This window comes from Oratosquilla oratoria, chromosome 10, assembly GCF_046742065.1.
Source record: "Oratosquilla oratoria isolate Oo_2021 chromosome 10, ASM4674206v1, whole genome shotgun sequence".
NCBI lineage: Eukaryota > Metazoa > Arthropoda > Malacostraca > Stomatopoda > Squillidae > Oratosquilla > Oratosquilla oratoria.
In genome coordinates this window covers 10,395,166-10,419,628 of record NC_134786.1, presented here as the reverse complement: position 1 = coordinate 10,419,628, position 24,463 = coordinate 10,395,166, and the positions used below count along the sequence as shown (strand labels likewise).

Below are 24,463 nucleotides of genomic sequence, written 5' to 3'. Positions count from 1 at the left end.
CCATTTCTAATCCTAACGCAAGCTCTACTACTCTCATAAAAACTCTTGACTGCTCTTAACAGCTTTCCTCCTATCCCATATATCTGCAGTACCTCCCACAGTGCCTTCCTGTCTACCCTGTCATAAGCCTTTTCCAGATCCATAAAAGCCCAAAAAACATCCTTACCTTTTCCTATAGCTTTCTCACATATGTCTTACCACAAAGATCTGATCTACAACCCCTACCTGTCCTAAAACCACACTGTTCCTCACCAATTACTCCCTCTGTTCCTCTCCTAATCCTCTCAGTCAAGACCCTCCCATAAGCCTTCCCAACTACACTCAACAAGTTGATCCCTCTGAAACTACTACACTCACACTTGTCCCCCTTTCCCTTGTAAAGCAGAACTATACAGGCACTCCTCCAGTCCTCTGGCACTCTACCCTCTCTTATACAACCTCACCAGCCAGTTCACCATCAATGCACCTCCTTTCAGACATTCTGCATGGCATCCATCCAGACCAGGTGCCTTACTTGCTCTCATCATCTTAACAGCTGCTTTCACTTCATCCTTCCCTATTTCTCCTCCATTTTCCTCACTCATTACTCTCATTTTCTTAGCGCTTCCCACTGCAAATACCTTTCCCTCCCTATCCTCCTTCACATTTAGCAACTCCCTAAAATACTCTGCCCACCTTCCTCTCACTGCCTTCTCTTCCATTATCATCTCTCCATCTGCACCTTTTACCATTTCTTCTCTACTTGATTTGCCATATAAAAAATTACTGTGCAAGGAGGACTTACTGTACAAAGATGTTGGGAAAAACCCCAGAATGCCATTACTGCATGGAAGAAGTCAGACTTGCACCAGCACATCTCCATATTATTCAAACTTCAGGATAGGAGAGCTTTAAGAGGTCATGAGAACAAATTACAGAAGACTACATGTCTAAAGGATATAAAGAAATAGTTTCCCATATGAATGCAAAAATACTTAGAATACAGCCCAAGCTGGAACAATAAGTGACTTTTAAATCTATACTGTATACCAAAGGCTTGTTTCCCCCTTACAAGGGAGGTAGCCAAGCCAAATTGCACATCCCCCTTTCCCATCCACCACCCTTCATCTCTCTCATCATAGCTCCTCAAGAATTCAAATCTAAATATGATAATTGGAAATCAGATATAAACTAAATTGGAACTGTATGAGAAATTTAATTTATCTATATACCAAGTGCTTCTTCCCCCATGTAAAGGAGGTAGCCAAAGTCAGTCATGCACCCACGCCCATCCACCACCCTTGCTTCCCTGTCATCTTAGCTCCTCATGGATGGTCATCCCAGTCTCCGGCTCACTGCCTGGGTCAGAACCAATGCCAAGTGACACAGTACATCCACAGCAAGGGTGCTTCTCTTAACCACTTTGGTATGATGATGCCTATGTAGGCATCATGAGGTGCAAGTGGGTACACAAAGATGCCAGCGTCTTGATTATATATTTTTTGTAGCTGCACATGAGTTAGCCCTGGATTCTGTGAACTGGTTTGATCATATTTTCTGTGCTTATTATTAGAGTAAAAGAGAATGAGTAATATAGCTGTAAGTTTATATTTTATAATGCAAGTAGTGTGACAAATTGTACATATGGCAGCTGATGCCATGTGTGAAAATTTGACTCGTACTGAAGTGGTTAATCCCTCAAGAGGAAAATAGAAAATAGAGGGAGAAATTCCTTTGGGCTACTCCAAACATCCATTCTCCATTCACCTCTGATTTCTACACCCCTTTTGCTAATCTTTTCACTCATTATTTCCATGTGTCCAAATCATGCCAATACTCTTTCATTAGTCCTATTAGCCATCTCCTGTTCTACACCAGCTTTCCTCAATTTTTTCCTTAAATTTCTTGCCTAATAACGAGTGTCTAACATGCCAGTACATATTGAATGTACTGAATCTGTGATGCATGAAGGGAGTGGGTGGGGGATGAATAGGGAGTACGTGTGAATGATGTTTAATACAGTCCAAAGGGGATTTCTACCCATTTTCTTTTTCTGCATGAGGGGATGGAGTGTGTGTCTGTGTGACTGATTAAATAAAGTGGCCTTGCTGTGGATCTGCCATGTCTTGCTATATTGCTTCTGACCCAGGGCAGTGGGTGAGATACAGGGATGACCCATCATCCAGGAACCAAGATAAGAGTGAGGGAGCTGGGTGAATGGGGGTGGAGTATATGGGGATGGAATGGGTGAGAGTGGAATTTATGCCTTTGTATTTTGGCTACCCCCCTTGTAAGGAGGAAATGGCCACTGGTATATACATATATATGTATGCATGAGAAATCACATAAACTCGTGATTCTAAATATGCGGAAAAACCACCAAGGAAAAAGATAAACTGATGACCAAGCACTTTCGTCTATTCAGACATCCTGAGGATGTCTGAATAGACGAAAGTGCTTGGTCATCAGTTTATCTTTTTCCTTGGTGGTTTTTCCGCACATATATATGTACTGTATGTACATATTGACTGGCAGGAAGGAAATGTGGCATAACACGTGATGGTAGCACAAGATTGTCCACAATGATTAAAGTGCCGGTAAACCAAATCGATGACAACCAACTTGAACTATCAACTACATATAAATTTAAAAAGTCCAAGCAAAAGCAACAATCTGGATATGGTAAGAATAACCTAAGCTTCAGTTGGTCACCAACTTGAAAATTCTCTCCTGTGTACTGTTCTTTTGAATAATACCAGTGTTTTTTAATATACAATTTGCATTAGTTTTAAGTTGCTCAAACAACCAGTTGTGTAATCTGTATTTTGCAGTGTAAGAGATTTGTCAAAGTTCAAATAACTAGTTGCACAATTCACTCTTTCTTTATGAATCGGCCTTGCTGTGGATGTGATGTGTCTTGCGACACTGCTTCTGACCCAGTGCAGTGGGCAGGATGCAGGGATGACCCATCATCCAGGAGGTGCCAAGATAGGAGGGAGGGTGGAGGGGAGTAGAATATATGGAAAATGAAATGGGAGTGATTTCTATGCCTTTTCTTTTTTTTGGCTACCCCCCCATGTAAGGGAGAAAGAGCCTCTGGTACATGTATGTACAATTCACTATAGTACAAGAGATTAATGTGTATAACATTTGGATGAATATCTATGAAAACTAGATTTTATAAGGGAGGTAGCCAAGTCAAAGGCACGCACTTACTCCCACCCACCACCCTTTCATCTTAGCTCCTCATTATTGATGGGTCATCCCTGTATCCTGCCCACTGCCCTCGGTCAGAAGCAATGTAGCAAGACACAGTACATCCATAGCTAGGCCCCTTCACCCTTTGGGCTGTCAAAGGATCATTCAACAAGAACCCCATCCCTTCCTTGCATAACAGTACCATCTATTTACAGCCACTCTCCACTCTTCCCCATCTCCCTCCCTTGCTCAACAGACATTGCCCTCTTACTCAACATCCCCTTTACCACATCCATCCATCTCATCCTCAGTTGTCCCCTCAAATTCACTCCTCCATACTTCTGACTTCCACACCTCTTTTACTTATCTTTCTGGTAGGGTTTTGCCCCACCTACCAAAAAAATCCATCAGACACCTATGGTTGGTGTATTTGATTTGATATTCAAGGTATGTAAAACAAAGTAAAGCTACCAATTTATTAAGTACTAGTTACATCTTGGCAAATGATGATAATAATAAGCCTTACTTGATAACATGGGATATAAATAGAAACATGGTTGGACACAGTGAGTGAAAGCAAACTGTATCATGGTTAATTAAGATGACGTGTCATCTCTGGCATATACTATTACCTGTAGTGCAGTGGTCAACTTCTAAAAGCAGTGGGAGTGTAGTCAACTGTCATACTAATGTGTTCTTGAAGTGTGCAGTGCAGGATTCATTTGAATACAGTAAATTATCAGGGGAACTACATCACAAACTGCTGAATGCTTTCTAGAAGGGAATAATGAGAGAGAAAGTGTAAAGTAAAAGGTTGCTACTACGATAGTGAAACTTTGATAAACTAAACATAACCATAAAAACACCAAATTCTAAAATTTAAGTTTTAAAGTGACTACGGATTTTCAAATGTATAAGAAAGGCAACAAAATATGATAACCAAATTTCTATACAATCATATTTTTTTTCTGCGACTATCCAATCAATAGAAAGATAATTTTTTTGTTACACAAATGAAAGGCTTTTCATTTTGATGGATTCCATGACAGATCTGATGCATTTCATAAGTAATACAGCTGGCAACTTTTGCTGCCTCTTAAGCTTATCTTATACACTCAACATACCAACCGTATAAAAAGGATCACAGCCTTGAAAAAAATGGGCAAATATTTAGAAGTTTTCCAAATTGGCCAGGAAACTTCGCATGACATGGACTGATATCACACATGAGCACTAGAGTGACTCTTGCAATTCTCCTTGGCCCATATTGCTTCTGCTGTCGGGTTCAGCATAAACCCAGAAAGGGTTGCCGACTACCTCCAAGCCTGATGCTCTCACCATTTTTAATGTAATGTCATGCTGGCCATTTCAACGACTTTATCCAACTTAAGCACCAATAGCATGCCCGGCCCTTAACTCTTACATGATAGTTACATCAAGTTATTCAAGAATTGTCTTGCATGAACTAAACAAATACCAAGGTGCAAAATGAGAAGCTATGAACCCTTCATGCCAAATGTGAAGAAACTTTGGCTATGTAGTTACCCAGGTATTGTATTACTGATATCAGACAAACCAAAGAAAACTAAGTTGCAAAGAAAGACATCACTGTTGAGATATCATACCTCCTTGAGGCAAATGTATAGATTATTATATGGTGATGAGAACTGTGTATTGACATACAAAGCTCTGCCTTCCTGAGGTGGGTAGAGCATTTAGGCCATGGTGATGATTTATCTATTGCAAAGGCAAATGTCAGGGAACGGGATTCCATACATCAGGCAACCGTTTCTTTGTTTGCATTTTTTAAAATCTGATGATACACTTCAGAGTCTTGTTACATACATACACATACATCCTAACTCCGTACAGTACAAGCATTTAATCTTACTGTATTCTAATCCTACTTCATTTGGCATACAAGAACATAGTGTGTAAAACAACACTGAATATACATATGTCTATATGGATGAACATACTGCAAACATCCTATTGAATGGATAAAGCAATGAAAATTAAACTCAAGTTTGTTTCTACCACTTGGCAAGAACTTCCTCCTTTAGCATCAGGTGGTTAGGTCCATTTTAGCTTTTCTATTCATTTATTATATTATATATATCAATATATATATATATATATTTTCCTTTCAAAGCAGAAACCCTGGAAACTTGGCCCTTTCTGGTTCTGTGAGGCTGGCAAGGAAGTGAATGTTCCCAGCTAGGCCTTCGAAAAGAGACAATGGTCGGTCTGGGGTGCGGCAGCCATGCTTTCCATATTCCTGGCACCAGACACCAAACTGGGCAGCCTTATACAAGTACTCTCTCTCCTTGGTCACCTGGAAGAAATAACATTCCAAGGAACAGTTAGAAGTTCTAGTGGATGGTAGGGGGTTACAGAAACAGTGGCAATGACTGCTGGAGCTTCTAGTATCCTGGTCTTATGCCTTGCCACTATCTTCCAATTTTTCATGTTACCAATAAGAACATAAGAATGGAGACTGCAAGAGACCATAAGGCCTACACAAGGCAGCTCCATATCCATCACCACCTGTCATCCCCATCCATAAAGTTGTCTGACAATGAGACAGAGAATAGCTCAGCTGGCTCTCAAATATATCTCTCATTCATTACTACAGTGAACAACTACTTATGACACCTCATTTCATTATGGGGTCCCTATTGGGGAGGCAACTGATATTATTGGATAGATTCCTTATTGATAACCTGAGGTGTCTTAATGCTCCCTCAACATTCATCCACTTCTATAATTTTTGTTAGCATTGAGTGAAACTAATTTGAAAGGGAGGGGTGAGTTGGAGTAGGAAATGGAAGCTTTTTGGATAGATAGAGTGCATAGAGGGTATATGGAGAATTGTCAATGTATTGGTGTTGGGAAATCTTAATCCTTTCCTGCCACATGCAACCCCAAATACCTAAAGCTTCCTCCAGCCTCTCTCCTTTCAGACCTCCTTCCAACTTTCTGCCATCCACTCCACTTGTACATCTCATCACTTTACTTTTATCCACATTATTATGTGGGTATACAAGCTTATGAAATTATATAAAAGGACAGATATTCAACTATACTAGATTAAAGATTAACTGGAAGCAAACTGCGAATAAAATTGTTAATAGCACAGTTCACTCTCAGTGGAATTACTCAGGGTTAATAGCTAGTAACTATGTAAACAATTCATAAAACATACAAACCCTTACCTGGTACATATAAAGAAGAGCATAAGCATTGCCTGCTGCCCCATGGCAAAGTCCATACCCTTTGCGTAAGAGCCCACGCTGCCAAATGACCTCTGCACATCCTCTTGCATAGGTCAAATACTTTGGGTCACTGAACACCTGTGAGAAATTCAAATGTTAGTGTTCTCTGCTTGAGCTAAAAATATCATATTTACTAAATGCCCTTTCACCCTTATAATGGAGTTGGTTGAGTCATATCCACACATCACATTATAAATAATTAAAACCAATTCAACAAGCATGATGGGGAGTAGGTGGGGGATGGGGGGGAGTATGTATGAGAAATAAATTGATGTAGCCCTGAGGGATTTCTCCCTGTCTTCTCCTTTTCTGCATGAGGGGACTGAGAGGGGGATCGCCGAATTAATGAAGCGGCCTTACTGTGGATGTGCTGTGTCTTGTGACATGGCTTCTGACCCAGGGCAGTGTACAGGATGCAGGGATGACCTGTCATCCAGGAGGTGCCAAGATGAAAGGAGGGTGGAGGGGAGTGGAGTATGTAAGGGATGGGATGGGTGGGAGTGGTTTCTATGCCTTTTTCTTTTTGGCTGCCCCCCATGTACGGGGGAAAAAGCCTTTGGTATATGTATGCATGTAATTCTACAAGCACTCCTATCTAAACACCCTGCCACATTGTTTAAGTCAGAAGTAATGCTGTGAGGTACTCCTATAGCAGGATCCAGCAACCAGAGCTCCACCTCTTCAATGTATGGCAACCCTTACCTCCTCATCCACTCAGAATAAAATATGAAACAGTAGATGGAGGAAAGGGGGTGGAGGTAAACCATCAACATCCACATCTTCATCAGAAGGTGCAGCCCTGAGAAACACACTGTCTCCAGACCAGGCAGTGCAGCCCTGAGGAGCCAACACACTGTCTCCAGACCAGGCCCAAGACCTTTCTCTATCAATTTAAGCTGTATTTCTTACACTTTTTCATACATGGCGAGCTGACAACCTGCAAGTGTTCTTCTCTCCCTACAACTTTCAGCTGGTGACAAAGAAACAGTGCCACATGGATACAACATAGACCGTCCAGTTTCTTCCTATGAGATCTATGGGAGCTTCTGAAGACCAATGCCAGTCACTATGGGGGTGTGGGTTTTCCACTTAGTGAAACTTGTGGCAACAAATGATTAATCAAGCTCAGTCTATTCAGTTCTGGCTTCCACACACTCTTTTCTTGTCTTTCTGAGTTCATTCTTTCCATATGAACAAATCACCTCATCACTCAAAACTTTTCTACCCAAAATGACAGTTCCTTTCTCACCCTCAATCTCTGCCTCATCACATTTCTCACTCTATCCATTCTTGTAACAATTATATTTCTCAAAGATTATTTCAAAAACATTCATTCTGTTCCTCTTTTACTACATACATGCATATATCAAAATACCTCTTCCCCCTTATATGGGAGGTGGTAACTAAGGCATGCACCCACCCTTCATCCTTCCCACATTCATCCAATATCCATTGTATGAAGGAGTGATTGTCCCAACAGCACTGTATGGGGCAGAAACATGGATCACAAGAAAGGAAGAGAGGAGGAGTTTGAATGTGTTTGAGGTGATTTAATGAAGCAGCCTTGCTATGGATGTGCTGTGCCTTGCTGAACTACTTCTGACCCAGGGTGAGATGCAGGGATGATCCATCATCCAGGAGCCAAGATAAGAGGGAAGGAAGGGGGCAGATGAGAGTGGAGTATGTGGGGATGGAACGGGTGGGAATGTTTTTTCTGCCTTTGTTTTTTGGCTACCTCCCTTGTAGGGGGGAAAAAGCCTTTGGTATATGTATGTATGTTTATGTTTGAATGAAACACTTGGCATTTACCAGTTTGGCGAGTGCAACACTGGTCACAAGTGCAGTGGCCTGCTACAGTAAACATATCAACCACAACCAGTGTTTTATTTTGCCTTCTAACAAGGTTCACCATTTCAAAATTTATTATTTAGGGGTTATGGTAATACCCTGAAGAGTCTTGGGGGGTGGAGGGGGTCATAGGATGAAAAAGGTTAAGAACCGCTAGTCTAAAGGATAAAACATGTTTCATGATTTGTGTAACTTACTTTGAAAGACTGGCAGAAAAGGAAGAGAGCACCAGGAGCTCCATGGCACCAATGCACAAGTCTGTCAGCACCATTGCCTATAGATGAGGGCATGTTGCCTGAAGGGAACACCAGTCCACACATGAAGTCAACTGTTGGCTTTACTAACTCATCCAGTTCACTTGGAGTCAGAAAAGAGCGGACCTGTAAAAGTATACATATTTCAAAGAACCATCATAAATTTCCTGGACTGCTCTTATATGATGCAGTGAGTACGAAGCATAGTATGTCCCAATGTTCACTATACACTAAAGATCTGTCTGCATCACTAGACTCAGGTCATATTTAGGATATAATTAAAAATGATATATTTAGTGGGAACTTATACACACACACACACACACACAACTAGGTAAATACATACATATACCAAAGGCTTTTTCCCCCTTACATGGGGGGGGGTAGCCAAAAAGAAAAAGGCATAAAAACCACTCCCACCCACTCCATTTCCTACATATTCCACTCCCCTCCACCCTCCTCCCTTCCTCTTATCTTGGCACCTCCTGGATGACTGGTCATCCCTGCATCCTGTCCACTGCCCTAGGTCAGAACCACTGTTGCAAGACACAGCACATCCACAGCAAGGCCACTTCACTTAATTGGCGATCACCCCTCTCCACCTCCTCATGCAGGAAAACAGCAGACAGGGAGAAATCCCTTTGGGCTGTGTCAAAATATCATTTACACATAACCACCCCCTAACCCCACCATCTCCCACCCCTTACCTTCTTTGCATCACAGTATCATTTACACAGAGCCATTCTCCACTCACCCGTATTTTCCATCTTCTTCCTTCCCTGCTCAACAGACATCCCCCTCCTGCCTCCTGCTCAACGCCCCTTTGAACCCATCCATCCATCTCGTCTTCTGTCGCCCCTCACGTTCACTCCACCCTCCTCTGCCTTCCACAACTCTTTCTTCACTCACCCTTTTCATGTGCCCAAACTATCCCAATACTCTTCAACCCTATCTCCCAGTTTACTCATAACCAGTGATGGGATTAAAAAATTCTAACAGGTTCTCTCATTAATAGCATGCCAGGTTGGCCCAGTATAGTCTGTATAAGTGAAAAATTTCATAACCATTTCAGGAAGTTCATGAAATTCCAAGAACAGGTTTGTACGAACTGGCTGAATCCCACCACTGCTCACAATAATACTTTATTTATACCTGCATAAGCATGAAGAGAATTCCAGCCACACCATGTGCAGCACCAAGGTAGTTTTTGTCATGCCACTGGTACATGAGAGGGACCTTGCGACGCTCCTTCTTTGCTAATCCTCTTCCTGATTCCAACACTGCCTTCACTACTGCCACTATTGAGCGATCATCTACTGTCTCTTTTCCAACCTGTAAAAGATTTTAGTAATTAGTTCATGAAGGAGGTGAATACAAGGTTCAATCTTAATGAGGTGAACCAATTATTTATGAATGACAATGGATTTGTGGCTGATTCCAAGAAGATACTGAAGTAATTGGTGACTCAGTTTGAAAGGGTATAAGTACTATAAGAGAAGAAAAATATCAATCAATTATTTCCCCATATCTCTCTTGTATGAGACTCATGGCTCCCAGTTAACAAGCAACAGCCCCCAAACTGCCCCATAAGTCACACATGGAAGAAATGGTGTGATGTTAGGGTATGACTAGGGTGGGGCAGTGTAGGATGAGGAGTTTGGTGTCTTTGTGTAATGGGTGGATCTAAAGCAGTTTGTGGCAGCTAGATTTATTCTGTGTTGGCAGTTTTAACCACTTCAGTACGAAGACGCCTACGTAGGCATCATGAGGCACGAGTGGGTACATGAGGATGCCGGCATCGGCGTCTTGATTATATATATTTTTGTATATGTACACGAGTTACCCCCCGGACTCTGTGAACTAGTTTGATCACGTTTTCTGTGTTTATTATTACTCAGACTAAAAGACAATGAGTACTACAGCAGTGACTTTATATCTTATAATGCAAGTAGCATGATGCATCACTTGCATGACAGCCAATGCTGTGCACGAGAATTTGACTCATACTGAAGAGGTTAAAGGTGAATGGTGACCTGAATGCAGTCATGATAGTGTGGATTTTGCTCCTACATTCAACAAACACCTGAAGTAATCTAACCATCTTTCCCTTACCACCTTCACTTATTTTAGCATCTGTTCATCAATACTCCTTATCTTCTCTCAACCTGACACCTTCCTCAACCTTTTTTTCACTTCTACCCTCTTCTGTACTTCTCATATGTTTCCCAAGTTCAAATTTGCAACCTTCACATATTTGCTTCTTTTTCCATTTCCAATGCCTTCACCTATTCATCCCACCATTCATTGTCTCTCTGTTCCCTTCCACTCTCCTCATCCCACAGGATTTATTGTTAATCTTTAATGTCAATATTACCTTGTGTTGAACCAAAAGCAGGGCATATAGATATCCCACACGACCGTACAGCAACTCATCAGGTAGACCAGATTCAATGTCTAGCACCTCTTCTCGTAGTTTATTAAGCCTGGAAAAATAAGAAAATGAATTAATCTTAATTTAGTTAACATATTTTTTACACACTAGTAGCTTTTTGTTAGTCCTTAAACAGTGGATCTGAGAACTCCACATTACATTCCTACTCTTGCATTCTTCCCTAGTTTTGAATTATCATCCAAGAATTTTTGTTGTTGTTTTACTTTGAGAGCACCAGGCAGAGATTTGGAGTTTGTGGTGGAGGGATGTGGGAGGTGAGAAAATTTGTGGATGGTACTCCACTTGTGACCAATTCCGAGGAGGGAGTAAAACAGCTGGTGAATGAGTTTGGAAGAACAAGCGAGAGGCGAAAGCTGAAAGTAATTGTTGGTTTTAACCAACAGATGAAATGTACAATAAATGCTGATTTTGATAAATTAGATGTGAGCAAGAGGGGTGAGAGGCTGAAGGGAGTTTGACTGAATGTAGTGAATGGGGGAGTGGTATCCATCAATTGTTGACTTGAGTTTCATTAAGTGGAAAACCCACAGCTCCATAGTAGCTGGCAATGGTTCCCAGAACCTCCCACAGATCTATTTAGGAAGAAACTTTGGATTGTTGTCTGTGTTGTATCAGTGTGAACTGTTTCTGTCATTAGTTAAAAATGGAAGGGAGAGGAAAACAGCTGCCGGTTGTCAGCTCTCCAGGTGTACGAAGTACAACCTAAGTTAAAAGGACTTGCCTTATTTGATGAACACACTACGTCATAAAATGCAGAAGAGTTGGCTGACACGCAGTACACCTAAGTTTGAACATACGTGTGTCATACCCAGTTTGCTTGTCCCGACTCCATGCCCGCCAACGCCACTCTGCAGCAGCTTGTCACACACACAAACACTTTTCTACACATACACACAGGAAATCTGAAGTCCACACATCCTTTATCTTTACATTTAAAGGAAGATAGTACTGTACAATTTGAGTAAAAATATCTATATATTAATTGCTGTGAATATAACATGCAACAGGGAGTGGGGAGTTAGGCGAGTCAATAGGATGCATAAGACTGAGTGACTCCCTGTAAATAATGAAGTGTTCATAACATGTATCTTAATCAACAACCTCTGGATATAGAAAATTTCCATATTTTATGACCCCTCCTCCATATGCATTCATTATGTCAAGGGTTTACTGTATCTTCAAGAAGCCACTGAAATTAAACCCAGGTCTACATAGTGAGAAGCAAGATTGAAACTAATGTATGAGTGATATAAATAATCTTAAAGTTAAATCTGACAAATGTACTAATATGTATCTACATACTAGTGTTTGCAAAGTAACAACATGGTGTTCTCTGTAGCCTACCTTTCAATACAATCTCTTGATTCCCTGGTCATGTTTAGTTTGTGGTACAGGACAGCGCCAACAGCCAGAGGGCCAGGATCCCCACAAAGAAAGGAGAGGCGACGCCCACGAAGACTTTTCAATGACTTCTCCACTATCGGCACTGCTTTCTAACAAAACATACAATGGAAACTTAAAATCTGCATAAATAATAGTTTACATTGCATTTTTCAAGATCTTTTAGAAAATACAATTCATAATATTTTCTGTGTCTCCCTTCAAGAAGAATGCCAAGCTTTATATGCTAAATTTAACACATATCAAATTTCCTTTGATGTGGCCTAAACCTCACATATGAACTGAGATCTGTGCTCTCAATGAACTGGTATGTAGTTTGGACAGGAACAGACTTTTGTGATTGCACGACTTTGTGGTTCCCAGCCAAGTCTAGCAAATATAAGTTTGACTGTATGTGTACACACACACATATATATATATATATATATATATATAAACATACATAATTAATTGGGAGATAGGGAGCCTTCTGGATACCCACATAAACCCACTTTAACACTGAACAGGGAACGTCCAAATTTATGATTTTGCATGGAAGTTGTACCACTTCTGGCACGCCCACTTTACTTTATAACCTGGAGCACTTCTTCCCATAAACCTTTGGTTTTTATTGTTTCTAAAAGTGGGCATACCAGAAGTGGTACAATTTCCATGCAAAATCATAAATTTGGACGTTCCCTCTTCAGGGTTAATACCTGTTGGTGTTTATTGAGGCAAAACTTTAATAATATCTGCTACAGAGTTTCCCATCATACTAAATATATAACTAACCTGTAGATAGGTCTCATCACGAAGAATATCAGCCAGATTTAAGTAAAGGAGGGCATAACCTGATGTTCCTGTGTAAACAGATACATCACGCCAATCCACTTCTTGGGGTAGTCCTTTCTCCAGGACACCCAGGAGACACAACACTGATTCTCTTAAACGGGTCTTGTATGTTTGAGTTAACTGCAACAGAACAAAGATAATGATTACAAGTATTGCAACTACAAACAGTGAAATGTATGAGATTTTTTTCACATCTCAAAAAACAACACCATTAGTCTTCACTTAAGAAGATTATTTGATATAGGTGAGTAGAAGACATTTGTGAATGGATGCCAAGAGGAGACTGTATGAAGGAATGATTGTGCCAATAGCACTGTATGGGGCAGAAACATGGAACATAAGAGAGGAAGAGAGGAGGAGTTTGAATGTGTTTGAGATGAGGAGCCAGAGAAGTATGATAGGATAGAGTGAGAAATGAGGAGGTGAGAAGGAAAACGGGGGTGGGAAGAAAGTTGGGAGATAGGGTTGATGAAAGATTATTGGGATGGTTTGGACAAATGGAAAGAGTGAGTGAAGAAAGATTAGTAAAAGAGGTAGAAGGAATGAACATGAGGGGGCAACCAAGAATGAGATGGATGGATGGGGTAAAAGGGGCATTGAGAAAGAGGAAATATTTGTTGGGGAAGAAAGGTAGAAGACAGAAGATAGGGGTGAATGGAGAATGGCTGTGTATGGATGATGTGATGGAAGAAAGGGAGTGGGTGGGGGATGGGGGGTGAGGGAGTATGTGTGAAAAAAGCTTTTGAAAATGGGAAGCTTGTCATTGGTCCCACTTTATCAATTTACATCCTATAACAAAAACAAAATGGCGATTATATTTACCTTCCCTTGGACTGGGTCTATGATGCCTTTGGCTGCATCTTCACTATAAGGTGGGAATGGGTTGGCAAAGCACCGGTCCTCTGCCATTGTTGATGCTGCAATTAAGACCAATGTTACGAAAACTGTACAAGCATTACCAGTTAACTACAAACAATTTCAAAGAAATAAGATGTATAGTCATATGCAATAACAATAATGACTGTTGCCTCAAGTTTCACTGACTGGAAACCTGTAACTCCACAGTGACTGGCAAAAGTCCTTATGCCCTCCTATAAATCGCTGTGAAGGAATGCTGGCCTCTTTTGTGTTGCATTAGTATGGGACATTTCTATGTCATTGGTTTATGGTAGAAATAGGGGAACAATTTATGGTTGTCAGCTATTTTGGAAAGGTGGGGGAAATGCAGTTGAAGTTGAATGGGAGAAATATTGAGCACAGTGTGATTTGAGTTTCAGCCCCTTGAGGCTAAACTTCCACATGAAGGTCTAGGTGCTAATGGGTTCTGAAGACGGGTTCCAAGAAGACAATTCTATGTCCATTAATCAAAAATAATTTGTTGCCTTGAGTTTCACTAAATGTAAAACCTGCAACCCCACAGCAACTGGCAATGGACCCTAGGGTCTCCCACAGATTTTTGTGGAAAGAAATTTCTGAATACTGTTCATGTTCTTGGATCAAACGTCGGACTCACGATTGGCAGCTATCACTTTCCAGGATTGCTGAATTAACGGTCAAGAGCAGTACCACTACACTGTTCAGCTGTGTAAGTGTGGGACTGTTTCTATGTTACCAGCTAAGTCAGTTTCTCATGTGTGAAAGTGGAAGAAATGCAGTTGAATCTGATAGAGAGAAATCTTGGGGTTCCAGTCCAGAGAGTAAGTGTCAGCCCCTCAGGGCTGCACCTCTTGATGGAGGTGAGAAGGTTGATAGTTTTTGAAAATGGGCAGCTCCATTGTCAATTTTGCAGAACTACCACATACAGATGGGTATTGTTGGTCCCTTCTATGACCACTTGAAAAAAAAAAAAAAAAAATGGGATGAGAAGAACAAGAGTGAACAAAGGGATAAACAGCAAATGGTAGGATGAAAAGGCAAAGGTGGAAGAAGAGAGAGAGAGAGAAAAAGTGGTGAAAGAGTAGGAAAAGGTAGGTGCAGACTTGAGTTAGCACTTGAGTTAGATGTGTGTCACATGAAGTGTCTGACAATTGAAGGAACAGTGAAAGTGGTTTGGTTAGTGAGGTTACTTAATGTGTGCCTATGAGAGAGACGAATGTGCCTGGGGACTGAAAGAGTGAATGTATAGTTTCACTATTTGAAAGAAAAGGGGACAAATATTAATGTACTGGCTGTAGGTAATTTTTTTTACTAGGTTGTAGAGATTATGTTAGGGTAGGGAATGAAGTTAGTGAATGGTCTGAGGTGCAGGGTTGTGTAATGTCACCATGGTTGTTCAACATGTAGATAGATGGGGAGGTAAAGGAGGTAAATATGAGGGTAATGGGCAGGGTTTTAGAACTGGATAGAGCAGAAATGGGATGTGAGCCAGTTGTTTGTGGATAACAATGAGCCTGTGGCTACATCAGTAGAGGATCTGTGACAGCTAGTGATAGAGATTGAAAAGGTACATGAGTGGAGAAAGTGTGGGCAACAGTAAGATGATAAGATGTAAAAAGGGAAAGAGTGGCAGTGAGCTGGAGGTAGGTCTATAAGAGAGGCTGCATGAACTGAAGACCTTAGGGTCACATGTAGCAGGGAATGGGGAAATGTGGGTACAGGTAAATTAAAGAGTTAATGTCTCAGGGGAATAAGAAATCTCATGAGAAACAAATACTTGGGGATGAAGACAGAAAAGACTGCAACAGAGTGATTGTGCCCATGACAATGCATGGGGCAGACTTGGAATATGAGGGAGGCGGAAATGTGTCTAAAATGTTTGATATTAAATGTTTAAGAAGCAAAGTCGTGTTACAAGGATGAATAGTGGGAAATGAGGTGGTGGGGGAGAAAGAGTTGGTACATAGGGCTGATGAAAGAAAGCAAGGAAGAGTTGGCCATATGGAAAGACTGAATGGAGAAAGTCAAGCGGAAGTGTATAGAAAAATCTTGAGGGGAAGACCAAGAATGATGTGGATGGATGAAGTGAAGGGTGTTTTTGGGTATATGGGGAATGTCTGTCAAGCAGGAAAGAGAGAGGGCATGAAATAGGTGTGAGTGGAGAGTGGTTGTGAATGGATGAAAAACTGATGTTGCCTTATGGATTTTGTTACAGTTCTAAAAATTCTTTGAGTGGATGAAGGAGGTGGGTCACCATATAATTAAGTGGTAGGAACAAACCAGCTTTGGCTGTCAAGCCCTGCTTTGGAGTTGCTGTATCTTGCTGCATTGCTTCTGAGTGGTGGGCAGGGAACAGGGATGGTCTTTCATTCACAAGCTCTGATTGAATGGACAAAAAATAAGTGTTGGATGTATGGAAGGGTGCCTTGACTAAGTCACTCACCTTATAAAGGGGAAAGAGACCTTTTGGTACACTTGACCTCCAACATTTAAAGGGGTTAGGGGACACAGAACAATTCCCAAACCCCCCACCAGACGCATGCCATATGTAAAGACATAATCATCAGAGGGCATCTAAATAAATTTCAACACAACTACAATCATAAGAAACAAACCCTATTCAACACAAAATAACTTGTGAAAAAAATGAAAACTGGAAATGTGGAACCTGCAAATGTCGGGGGGTGTATCTATAACCATAATTATCTAACAACCCAAACTATATCTCATGAATTTTAAGAGTTAAATAGAACTTATCTGGATTAATCTCAAATCAAAATCTATACACATACGAGTAAAGCATGAGCAAATGTGAGGACAATGGTTAGGACTGGGAATAATTAGTTTTACAGGGTGGTCCACAACTTCATTAATTTTTGTTTATGTAATTACTTCCAAAATCTTTAAAACAGGTCTTTCCACTAATTCCTCAAGCTCTGAGCTAAATATACATATATCAAGAATGAAATCTGTATAATCATGCTGTTGAAAACAATTCTTTACAGAATGTTACACCTCAATGAAAAGGATCATAGAGAAATCTTCGAAATTCAATAATTCCACAATATCCTATCATTCCAGGAATATGAAGTCCTTCACCACAATGATACCATATAAAAAAATATAGTGATCTTATTAAGATTTTTTATCTTTGATATATAAAATAATGATGACTTATTAAACAGTACATATTACACTGGCTACTAGCAGATAGTTCTATTCAGGTTGGGGAACATCACTATCACCAGGGGATATACACACAAATGTATACATGTCTGTATGTATATACAGACAAGGGAGGAAGCCAAAGTCAACAAAAGGCATATACCCACTCCCACCCATTTCCTCCCCACATACTCCATTCCTTTTCACCACCCCTCCCTCCCTCTTTTCTTGGCTCTTCCTGGATGACAGGTCATCCCTGCATCTCATCCACTGCCCTGGGTCAGAAGCAATGCAGCAAGACACAGCACATCTATAACAAGGCTGCTTCATTTAACTAGTGACCCTCCCCCCCTCCATCCCCTTAACCACTTCCATACAGTGACGCCTACGTAGGCGGCATGAGGGGCAAGTGGGTACTCGATGATGCCGACGTCACCATCTTGATTATATTTATTGTAGTCGTACCTACATAATTTCCATAATCTCTAAACTGACTTCATCAATTTTCTATGGTTATCAAAATACACGGGTGAAAGAGAATGAACAATTGAGCACTGACTTTATTTTTTATAATGCGATTATTATGACACAACATCGCTCGTCGGGCAGCTAATGCTGCCAGACGTGCGATGTGCCCCGGAGTGAAGAGGTTCAGCAGAAAAGGAGAAGACAGGGAGAAATCCCTTCAGGTTGCATCAAATTATCATTCACACCCACTCCCTCATCCCCCCATCTCCTCCCACTCCCTTCCATGTATCACAGCATCATCCATACACAACCACTCTCCACTTACCCTATCTTCCGTCTTCCCCCTTCCTTCCTCAAAAGACATTCCCATCTTTCCCAATGCCCCATTTACCCCATCCATCCATCTCATCCTTGGTTGCCCCCTCATGTTTACTCCATCCACATCTGCCTTCCACACCTCTTTTACTTATCTTTTTCCACTCATTCTTTCCATGTGTCCAAACCATCCCAATACTCTTTCATCAACCCTATCTCCCAACTCCCTTTCTGCCCCTGCTCTTGTCCTCACCTTGTTTCTCACTCTATCCAGCCTAGTATAAAAACTAAAACTGCAGTTGGAACAGAAGAAAAAAATGGAAATGATGAATCTATATATTTCATCTGTAAGATACAATCCTCTTCAGTAGTGCAAAATGAGAGGAGGGTATTATACTTATGCACTTTCTTACAGAGAGAGGAGCAGGAGAAGGACCAAAGGATGCCTATCCTTACAGAATTAGTGACCTGAGGGGTCATGCAGTGTGGGGTCAGATGAAAGATGCTTACTGATGAGGTTGGTGGCCATATATTCCCAATATGAATATTTGAGTCGAAAGTTTTTACAGGGGTAAAGCCTGTGTTAGAATTAGAAATGGAGAGACTGAGTGGTTTGAGGTAAAGGTGGGACTTTGTCAGGGATGTGTCATGTCACCATGGCTGTTCAATATATACATGGATGGGGTGATGCAGAAGGTAAATGCAAGGGTAATGGGCAGGGGATTGGAGATGGTTAAAGAAAATGGAAAAAAGTGGGAGGTAAGCCTGTTGTTGTTTGCTGATGACACTGCACTAGTAGCAGGAACAGAAGGGGGATTAAGGAAGTTAATGATGGAGTTTGGGAAGGTATGCAAGTGGAGAAAGTTGAAGGTAAAGGTGGGCAAGGTGATGAGATGTATAAGGGGGGAGGATGGCAGCAATTTGGAAGTGAATATTAAAGGAGAGAGACTGGAGGAAGCTTTAGATACTTGAGGTCGCATGTGGTGGGAAGGGAGGAGTGGTGGTGGAGGTAGATTGTAGATTGAGAGAAGCAAGTAAGTCCCTTGGGGGATTAAAATATGTGATGAAAAATAGGCTTTGGGAATGGATGCTAAGAGGAGAGTGTATGTAGGAGTGATTGTGGCGACAGCATTGTATGGGGCAGACATGAAACAAGAGAGGAAGAGAGTAAGAGTTTAAATGTGTTTGAGATAAAATGTCTCAGAAGTATGGTAGGGGCTACAAGGTTGGACAGAGTGAGAGATGAGGAAGTGAGGAGGAGAATGGGGGGTGGAAAAGGAGATGGGAGATAGGGTTGAGGAAGAGTACTGGGATGGTTTAGACACATGAAAAAAATGAGTGAAGAAAGATTAGTTCAGAAATGTGGAAGGCAGAAGTGGATGGAGTGAACATGAAGGGACAACCAAGGATGTGATGGATTGATGGGGTAAAAGGGGCTTTGAATAAGAAGGGAATGTCTGTTGAGGAAGAAAGGGAGAGGACAGAAAATAGGGGTGAGTGGAGAATGGGTGTGTATGGACGATACTGTGATACATGGGAGTGGGTGTGGGTTGGAGGGAGGGGGTTAGGGGGTGATTATGTGTGTATAATATTATGATGCAGCCCAGAGGGATTTCTCCTCTTCAATGTTACTAAGTGAGGGATGGAGAGGTGGGGGTCACTGATTAAATGAAGTGTCCTTGCCATGGATGTGCTGTGTCTTGCTGCATTGTTTCTGACCTAGGGTGATGGATGAGATGCAGGGATGACCCATCATCCAGGAGGAGCAAAGATGAGAGGGAGGGAGAGGGAGGCAGCAAATGGGGGTGGAATAGGTAGGGATGAAATGTGTGGGAGTAGAATTATGCCTTTTGATTTTGGCTACCTCCCTTGTAAGGGGGAAAAGCCCTTGGTATATGCATGTATATTTCAAGGGGCCAGTGGTCTCTGGACATAATATCTGGAATTATGCTCACCATCCTTCTCAATAAGCATTTTCAACCAGAACCCACACTGCACGACCCCTAGGTCACTAATTCAGTAAGGGTAGGTGTCCTTTGGTCCTTTCCCTGTCCCTCTTTTTATAAGAAAGTGCTACATAAGTATAGTATGTTCCTCCCTTTCTGTACTACTGAAGGTCAGTAGCTTACAGTTGAAATATATAGATTTACCATTTCCATTATTTCTTTTGTTCCAAGTGTGGTTTTAGTTTTGATATACAAATGTGCTACTACATTTTTCATCAGTAATATATATATATATATATATATATATATATATATATATATATATATATATATATATATATATATATATATATATACAGTAACTGGTACACTGGTAAGACATTGTGTACCAGACTTACATCATATAAAAAGACTCGATGTTCAATAATACCTTGTGGAATGGCAAATGACCACTTACACCAATCAGATATTAATAAAGATTTAGATAAACTACAGCAGTAATCTAAAAAGTGGCTGATGAAATTTAACCCAGATTGGAAAAAGTACAATGGTGAACCACAAAACTGATTCCAAATATAAAAAATAAAATCATACGAAAATCGACTAAAACATATGAATCTGTTTTCCCTAAAAAAGCGTAGACTCAAGAGGTGATTTGATACAGGTCTTTAAGATTCTAAAGGGAATTGACAACATTTTCACATTGAATGAGAATTAGACAAGAAACAATGGTCTCAAACTGTCCGGAAATAGATTTAATTTGGAAGTGGATAGAAACAACTTTGGCAACCGTGTAGTTAATGAATGGAAAATAAACTTCTTGCAGAGGCAGTGCAACGAAGTTCATTTTGAAGCTTTAAGATTCATTTTGATAAACACCTAAGCAAGATGATGTAATGCCTTCCAGGGTAGGTGGTTATTATTATTTGTCTGTTTGTTTATTTGCAGGATCAGAGGAGGGATTGAGGAAGTTGGTGGCAGAGTTTGGGAGAGTGTGTGAATGAAGAAAGTTGAAGATAAATGTGGGTAAAAGTAAGGTGACAAGATGTACAAGGGGTGAAAGTGGCAGCAGACTGGAAGTGAGCATTAAGGGAGAGAGACTGAAGGAAGTGGATAGTTTTAGATACTTGGGTGCAAATGTGGCAGGAAAGGGAGGAGTGGGGGTGGAGGTAGAATGTAGACTGAGAGAAGTGAGTAAATGCCTTGGTGGATTAAAAAGTGTAATGAGAAATAGACATTTGGGAATGGATGCTAAGAGGAGATTGTATAAAGGAGTGATTGTGCCAACAGCACTGTATGGGGCAGAAACATGGAACATAAGAGAGGAAGAGAGGAGTTTGAATGTGTTTGAGATGAGGTGTGTGAGAAGTATGATAGGGGTTACTAGGCTAGGTAGAGTGAGAAATGAGGAGGTGAGGAGGAGAATGGGGGTGGAAAGGGAGCTGGGAGATAGGGCTGATGAAAGAGTATTGGGATGGTTTGGACACATGGAAAGAATAAGTGAAGAAAGACTAGTAAAAGAGGTATGGAAGGCAGATGTGGAGGGAGTGAACATGAAGGGGCAACCTAGAATGAGATAGATGGATGGGGTGAAAGGGGCTTTGGGGAAGAGGGGAATGTCTGTTGAGGAAGGATGGGAGAGGACAGAAGACAGGGGTGAATGGAAAATGGTTGTATATGGATGATGATGTGATGCACGAGGTGAAATGGATGGGGGGATGAGGTAGTATGTATGAGAAAAATTTGACGCAGCCCGAAAGGATTTCTCCCTGTTTTCTCCTTTTCTCCATGAGGGGACGGAGAGGGGTCACCAATTTAATGAAGCAGCCTTGCTGTGTCTTGTGACATTGCTTCTGACCCAGGGCAGTGGACAAGATGCAGGGATGACCCGTCATCCAGGAGGTGACAAGATAAGAGGGAGGGTAGAGGGTGGAGGGGAGTGGAGTGTATTAGGGAATAATTGGGTGGAAATGGTTTTTATGCCTTTGTATTTCTGACTTCCTCCCTTGTAAGGGGGAAAAAGCCTTTGGTATATGTATGTTGTTTCTTTGCTTGATTATCATTTATTATTACTTATCTGTCAATTAATTATTTAACTTTACTTATTTATATTTGATTATTATTTATATCATTATAATTTTTATTTATCATTATTATAATTTTTTTGCACACAACCTACTTATGGACCAAAAGGTCTCCTGTTGGTACGCTCCTCCTTAGTAATCCTTTGTAAATGTAAGGTTATGCACATTGGTAAAAAGAACAATAAGTATGATTACAAGCTATATGGAAATTCATTAACAAAAGTTGTTAGTGAGAAGGATTTCAGTGTAATTATCAGTAATGGTCTCAAATCTTCTAAGCAGTGTATTTCCACTTCAGAGAAAATGAATGAAATTCTGGGACTGAATGAGTGATCTTTTGATTTTAAAAGTTCACATCATTAACAAGCTATATAGATTGTAAGATTGTCCACATTTGGAATATATTGTTTCCATATGGTCACCGAACCAAAAAACATTGACAGAATGGATAAAGTACAATAGGAAGCCACAAAACTGATTCCAAATATTAGAAATAAGCCATACATAAATCAACTAAAACATGTATCTAGTTTCCCTAAAAAAGCATAGACACAGGGGTTATTTGATACAGGTGTTTAAGATTCTAAGTGGAATTGACAATATCCTTCAGGTAACTGGTAACAGTTTCCAGATGAGTCCACAAGTCACTCAGGGAAGATGTACCGTGTTTGCTGTCTCAGGACTGTTAGTGTGGGACACTGTAGTATGAGCTGTTCTACATTCTTTGTGTGGTGGTTGTATGTAGGGCAGTTTGAATCTGTGTTGGTACCGTTTTAATGCTGGGTGATGTCCTGAGAACAGGCATGCCAGTATGAATCTTATCAGGTGTGGGAGGATTTTTTTCTTGTGGGGCTTATTTCTGGGAGTTGTTGTTGGAGTACTGATGTCCATTACTTGTGTTAACTCCAACAAAGTGAAATGTTATAAAAGTAAAGGATCCGTCTTCCCTTGGCTTTTCTTTTGATAGTCAGTAATCCCTCCCATATCTGAACTGCCACTGTCCAAACCTTGCCAACATTCATACAGACTCTAAACATGCTCCCTCCCCCCCTCTATGTAATTTGAACTGCCCGCATGCTGCAGCCAATTCACACATTTGTTGTTTGGTGGTATTTATGGCATTTCCCAACTCTTACTGAAACCACGCAATTTGGTAATTTCTCCGTTGTTCTCCAGCAAGTGAATGTTAGAAGTACATACATACATATACCAATGGCTTTTTCCCCCTTACAAGGGAGGTAGCCCAAAAACAGTCATAAAATCCACTCCCACCCATTCCATCCTCACATACTCCACTCCTACTCAACCCCTTCCCTCTCATCCCAGTTCCTCCCAGATGATGGGCCATCCCTGCATCTTGCCCATCACCCCAGGCCAGAAGCAATGCAGCAAGACACCTCACACCCACACCAAGGCCACCTCATTCAATTGGTGACCCCACCTCCGTCCCCTCATGCAGAAAAAGAGACGGGGAGAAATCCCACCAGGCTGCATCAAAACATCATTCACCCCCACCACCACCCACACACAACCACTCTCCACTCACCCCCATCCCCCTTCAACAGACAACCCCCTCCCACCCCATCCATCCAATCCCTGTCCACATACCCCCATGTTCACTCCTTCCACCACTACCCCCCATACCCCCCACCAATCCCTTACCACCCACTTCCCCCATGCATCCAATATTATAAGTATAATGGCAATAATCTCTGAACCTTTGGTACCCTTTTGTAAGGCTAATATGGCTGCAAGTGGAATTATTTGTGTATTTTGCTTCCTGCACCATCTTCATGGGCCCTACTGCCTGTAAAATGACCCAGGAAATGAAGTCTTTGGAAATGAAGCAGGAAAATTTACATCATTGTGAAGGGTGGTCTAATGCACACCTTCAGAAACACTTTGGCCTTGCAAAATCTGGCCTTTGTGGGATTACAAAGGCTCAAGAGATGGTTATAGCCTACACAGATGAATTCTTGGTTGCATCAAAGACTTGTAAAAAGGAGAGAAAGTTTATAGCTAAGCTTAAGAATGAGCCAGACCAGTGCATTATACAATGGCATTAACAGCAATATACAAGTGGTGTAATAGCGTGAGATGCAGATTGGAAAATGGCCATAGAAAAATTTGTGAACAATATTGGGCTCCATGTATTCAAGAGTTAAGAAGGGTGGCTTTTCCAATTCAGACTACAAGCTTATCAAGTAGCAAATTAGGGATCTGATCAAGAGAGAAAAACTTACTTGAATGGCTGTATAACATTAATGAAACTGGCTCATATTACCACTCAGTCCCAAAAAACACCTTAGCAAGTGAAGAAGAAAAAGAAGACAGAAAAGTGTGTAAAGCAAGTGCTGCTCATGTATGGTGC

General features: G+C 41.1%; 1 protein-coding gene across 11 annotated transcripts in view; it reads right to left on the bottom strand.

The window, feature by feature from the left end:
• Positions 1-3,639: 3,639 nt before the first annotated feature.
• Positions 3,640-24,463, bottom strand: part of LOC143029086 (lanC-like protein 2) — a 30,347-nt gene continuing 9,523 nt past the window's right edge. For 7 of the 11 annotated variants that reach the window (XM_076191490.1, XM_076191485.1, XM_076191484.1 and 4 more), the window contains 8 exons: positions 14,061-14,155; positions 13,179-13,358; positions 12,351-12,499; positions 10,929-11,037; positions 9,707-9,886; positions 8,498-8,680; positions 6,393-6,530; positions 3,640-5,512 (listed from right to left, as the gene is read on the bottom strand). In XM_076191490.1, coding sequence (XP_076047605.1) covers positions 5,324-5,512; positions 6,393-6,530; positions 8,498-8,680; positions 9,707-9,886; positions 10,929-11,037; positions 12,351-12,499; positions 13,179-13,358; positions 14,061-14,147 — 1,215 coding nt within the window. In that variant the 5' untranslated portion in view covers positions 14,148-14,155 and the 3' untranslated portion in view covers positions 3,640-5,323. Of the gene's footprint in view, positions 5,513-6,392; positions 6,531-8,497; positions 8,681-9,706; positions 9,887-10,928; positions 11,038-12,350; positions 12,500-13,178; positions 13,359-14,060; positions 14,156-16,394; positions 16,494-24,463 lie in introns of all 11 variants that reach the window. The other 4 variants (XM_076191483.1, XM_076191486.1, XM_076191482.1 and 1 more) reach the window with 1 other exon arrangement.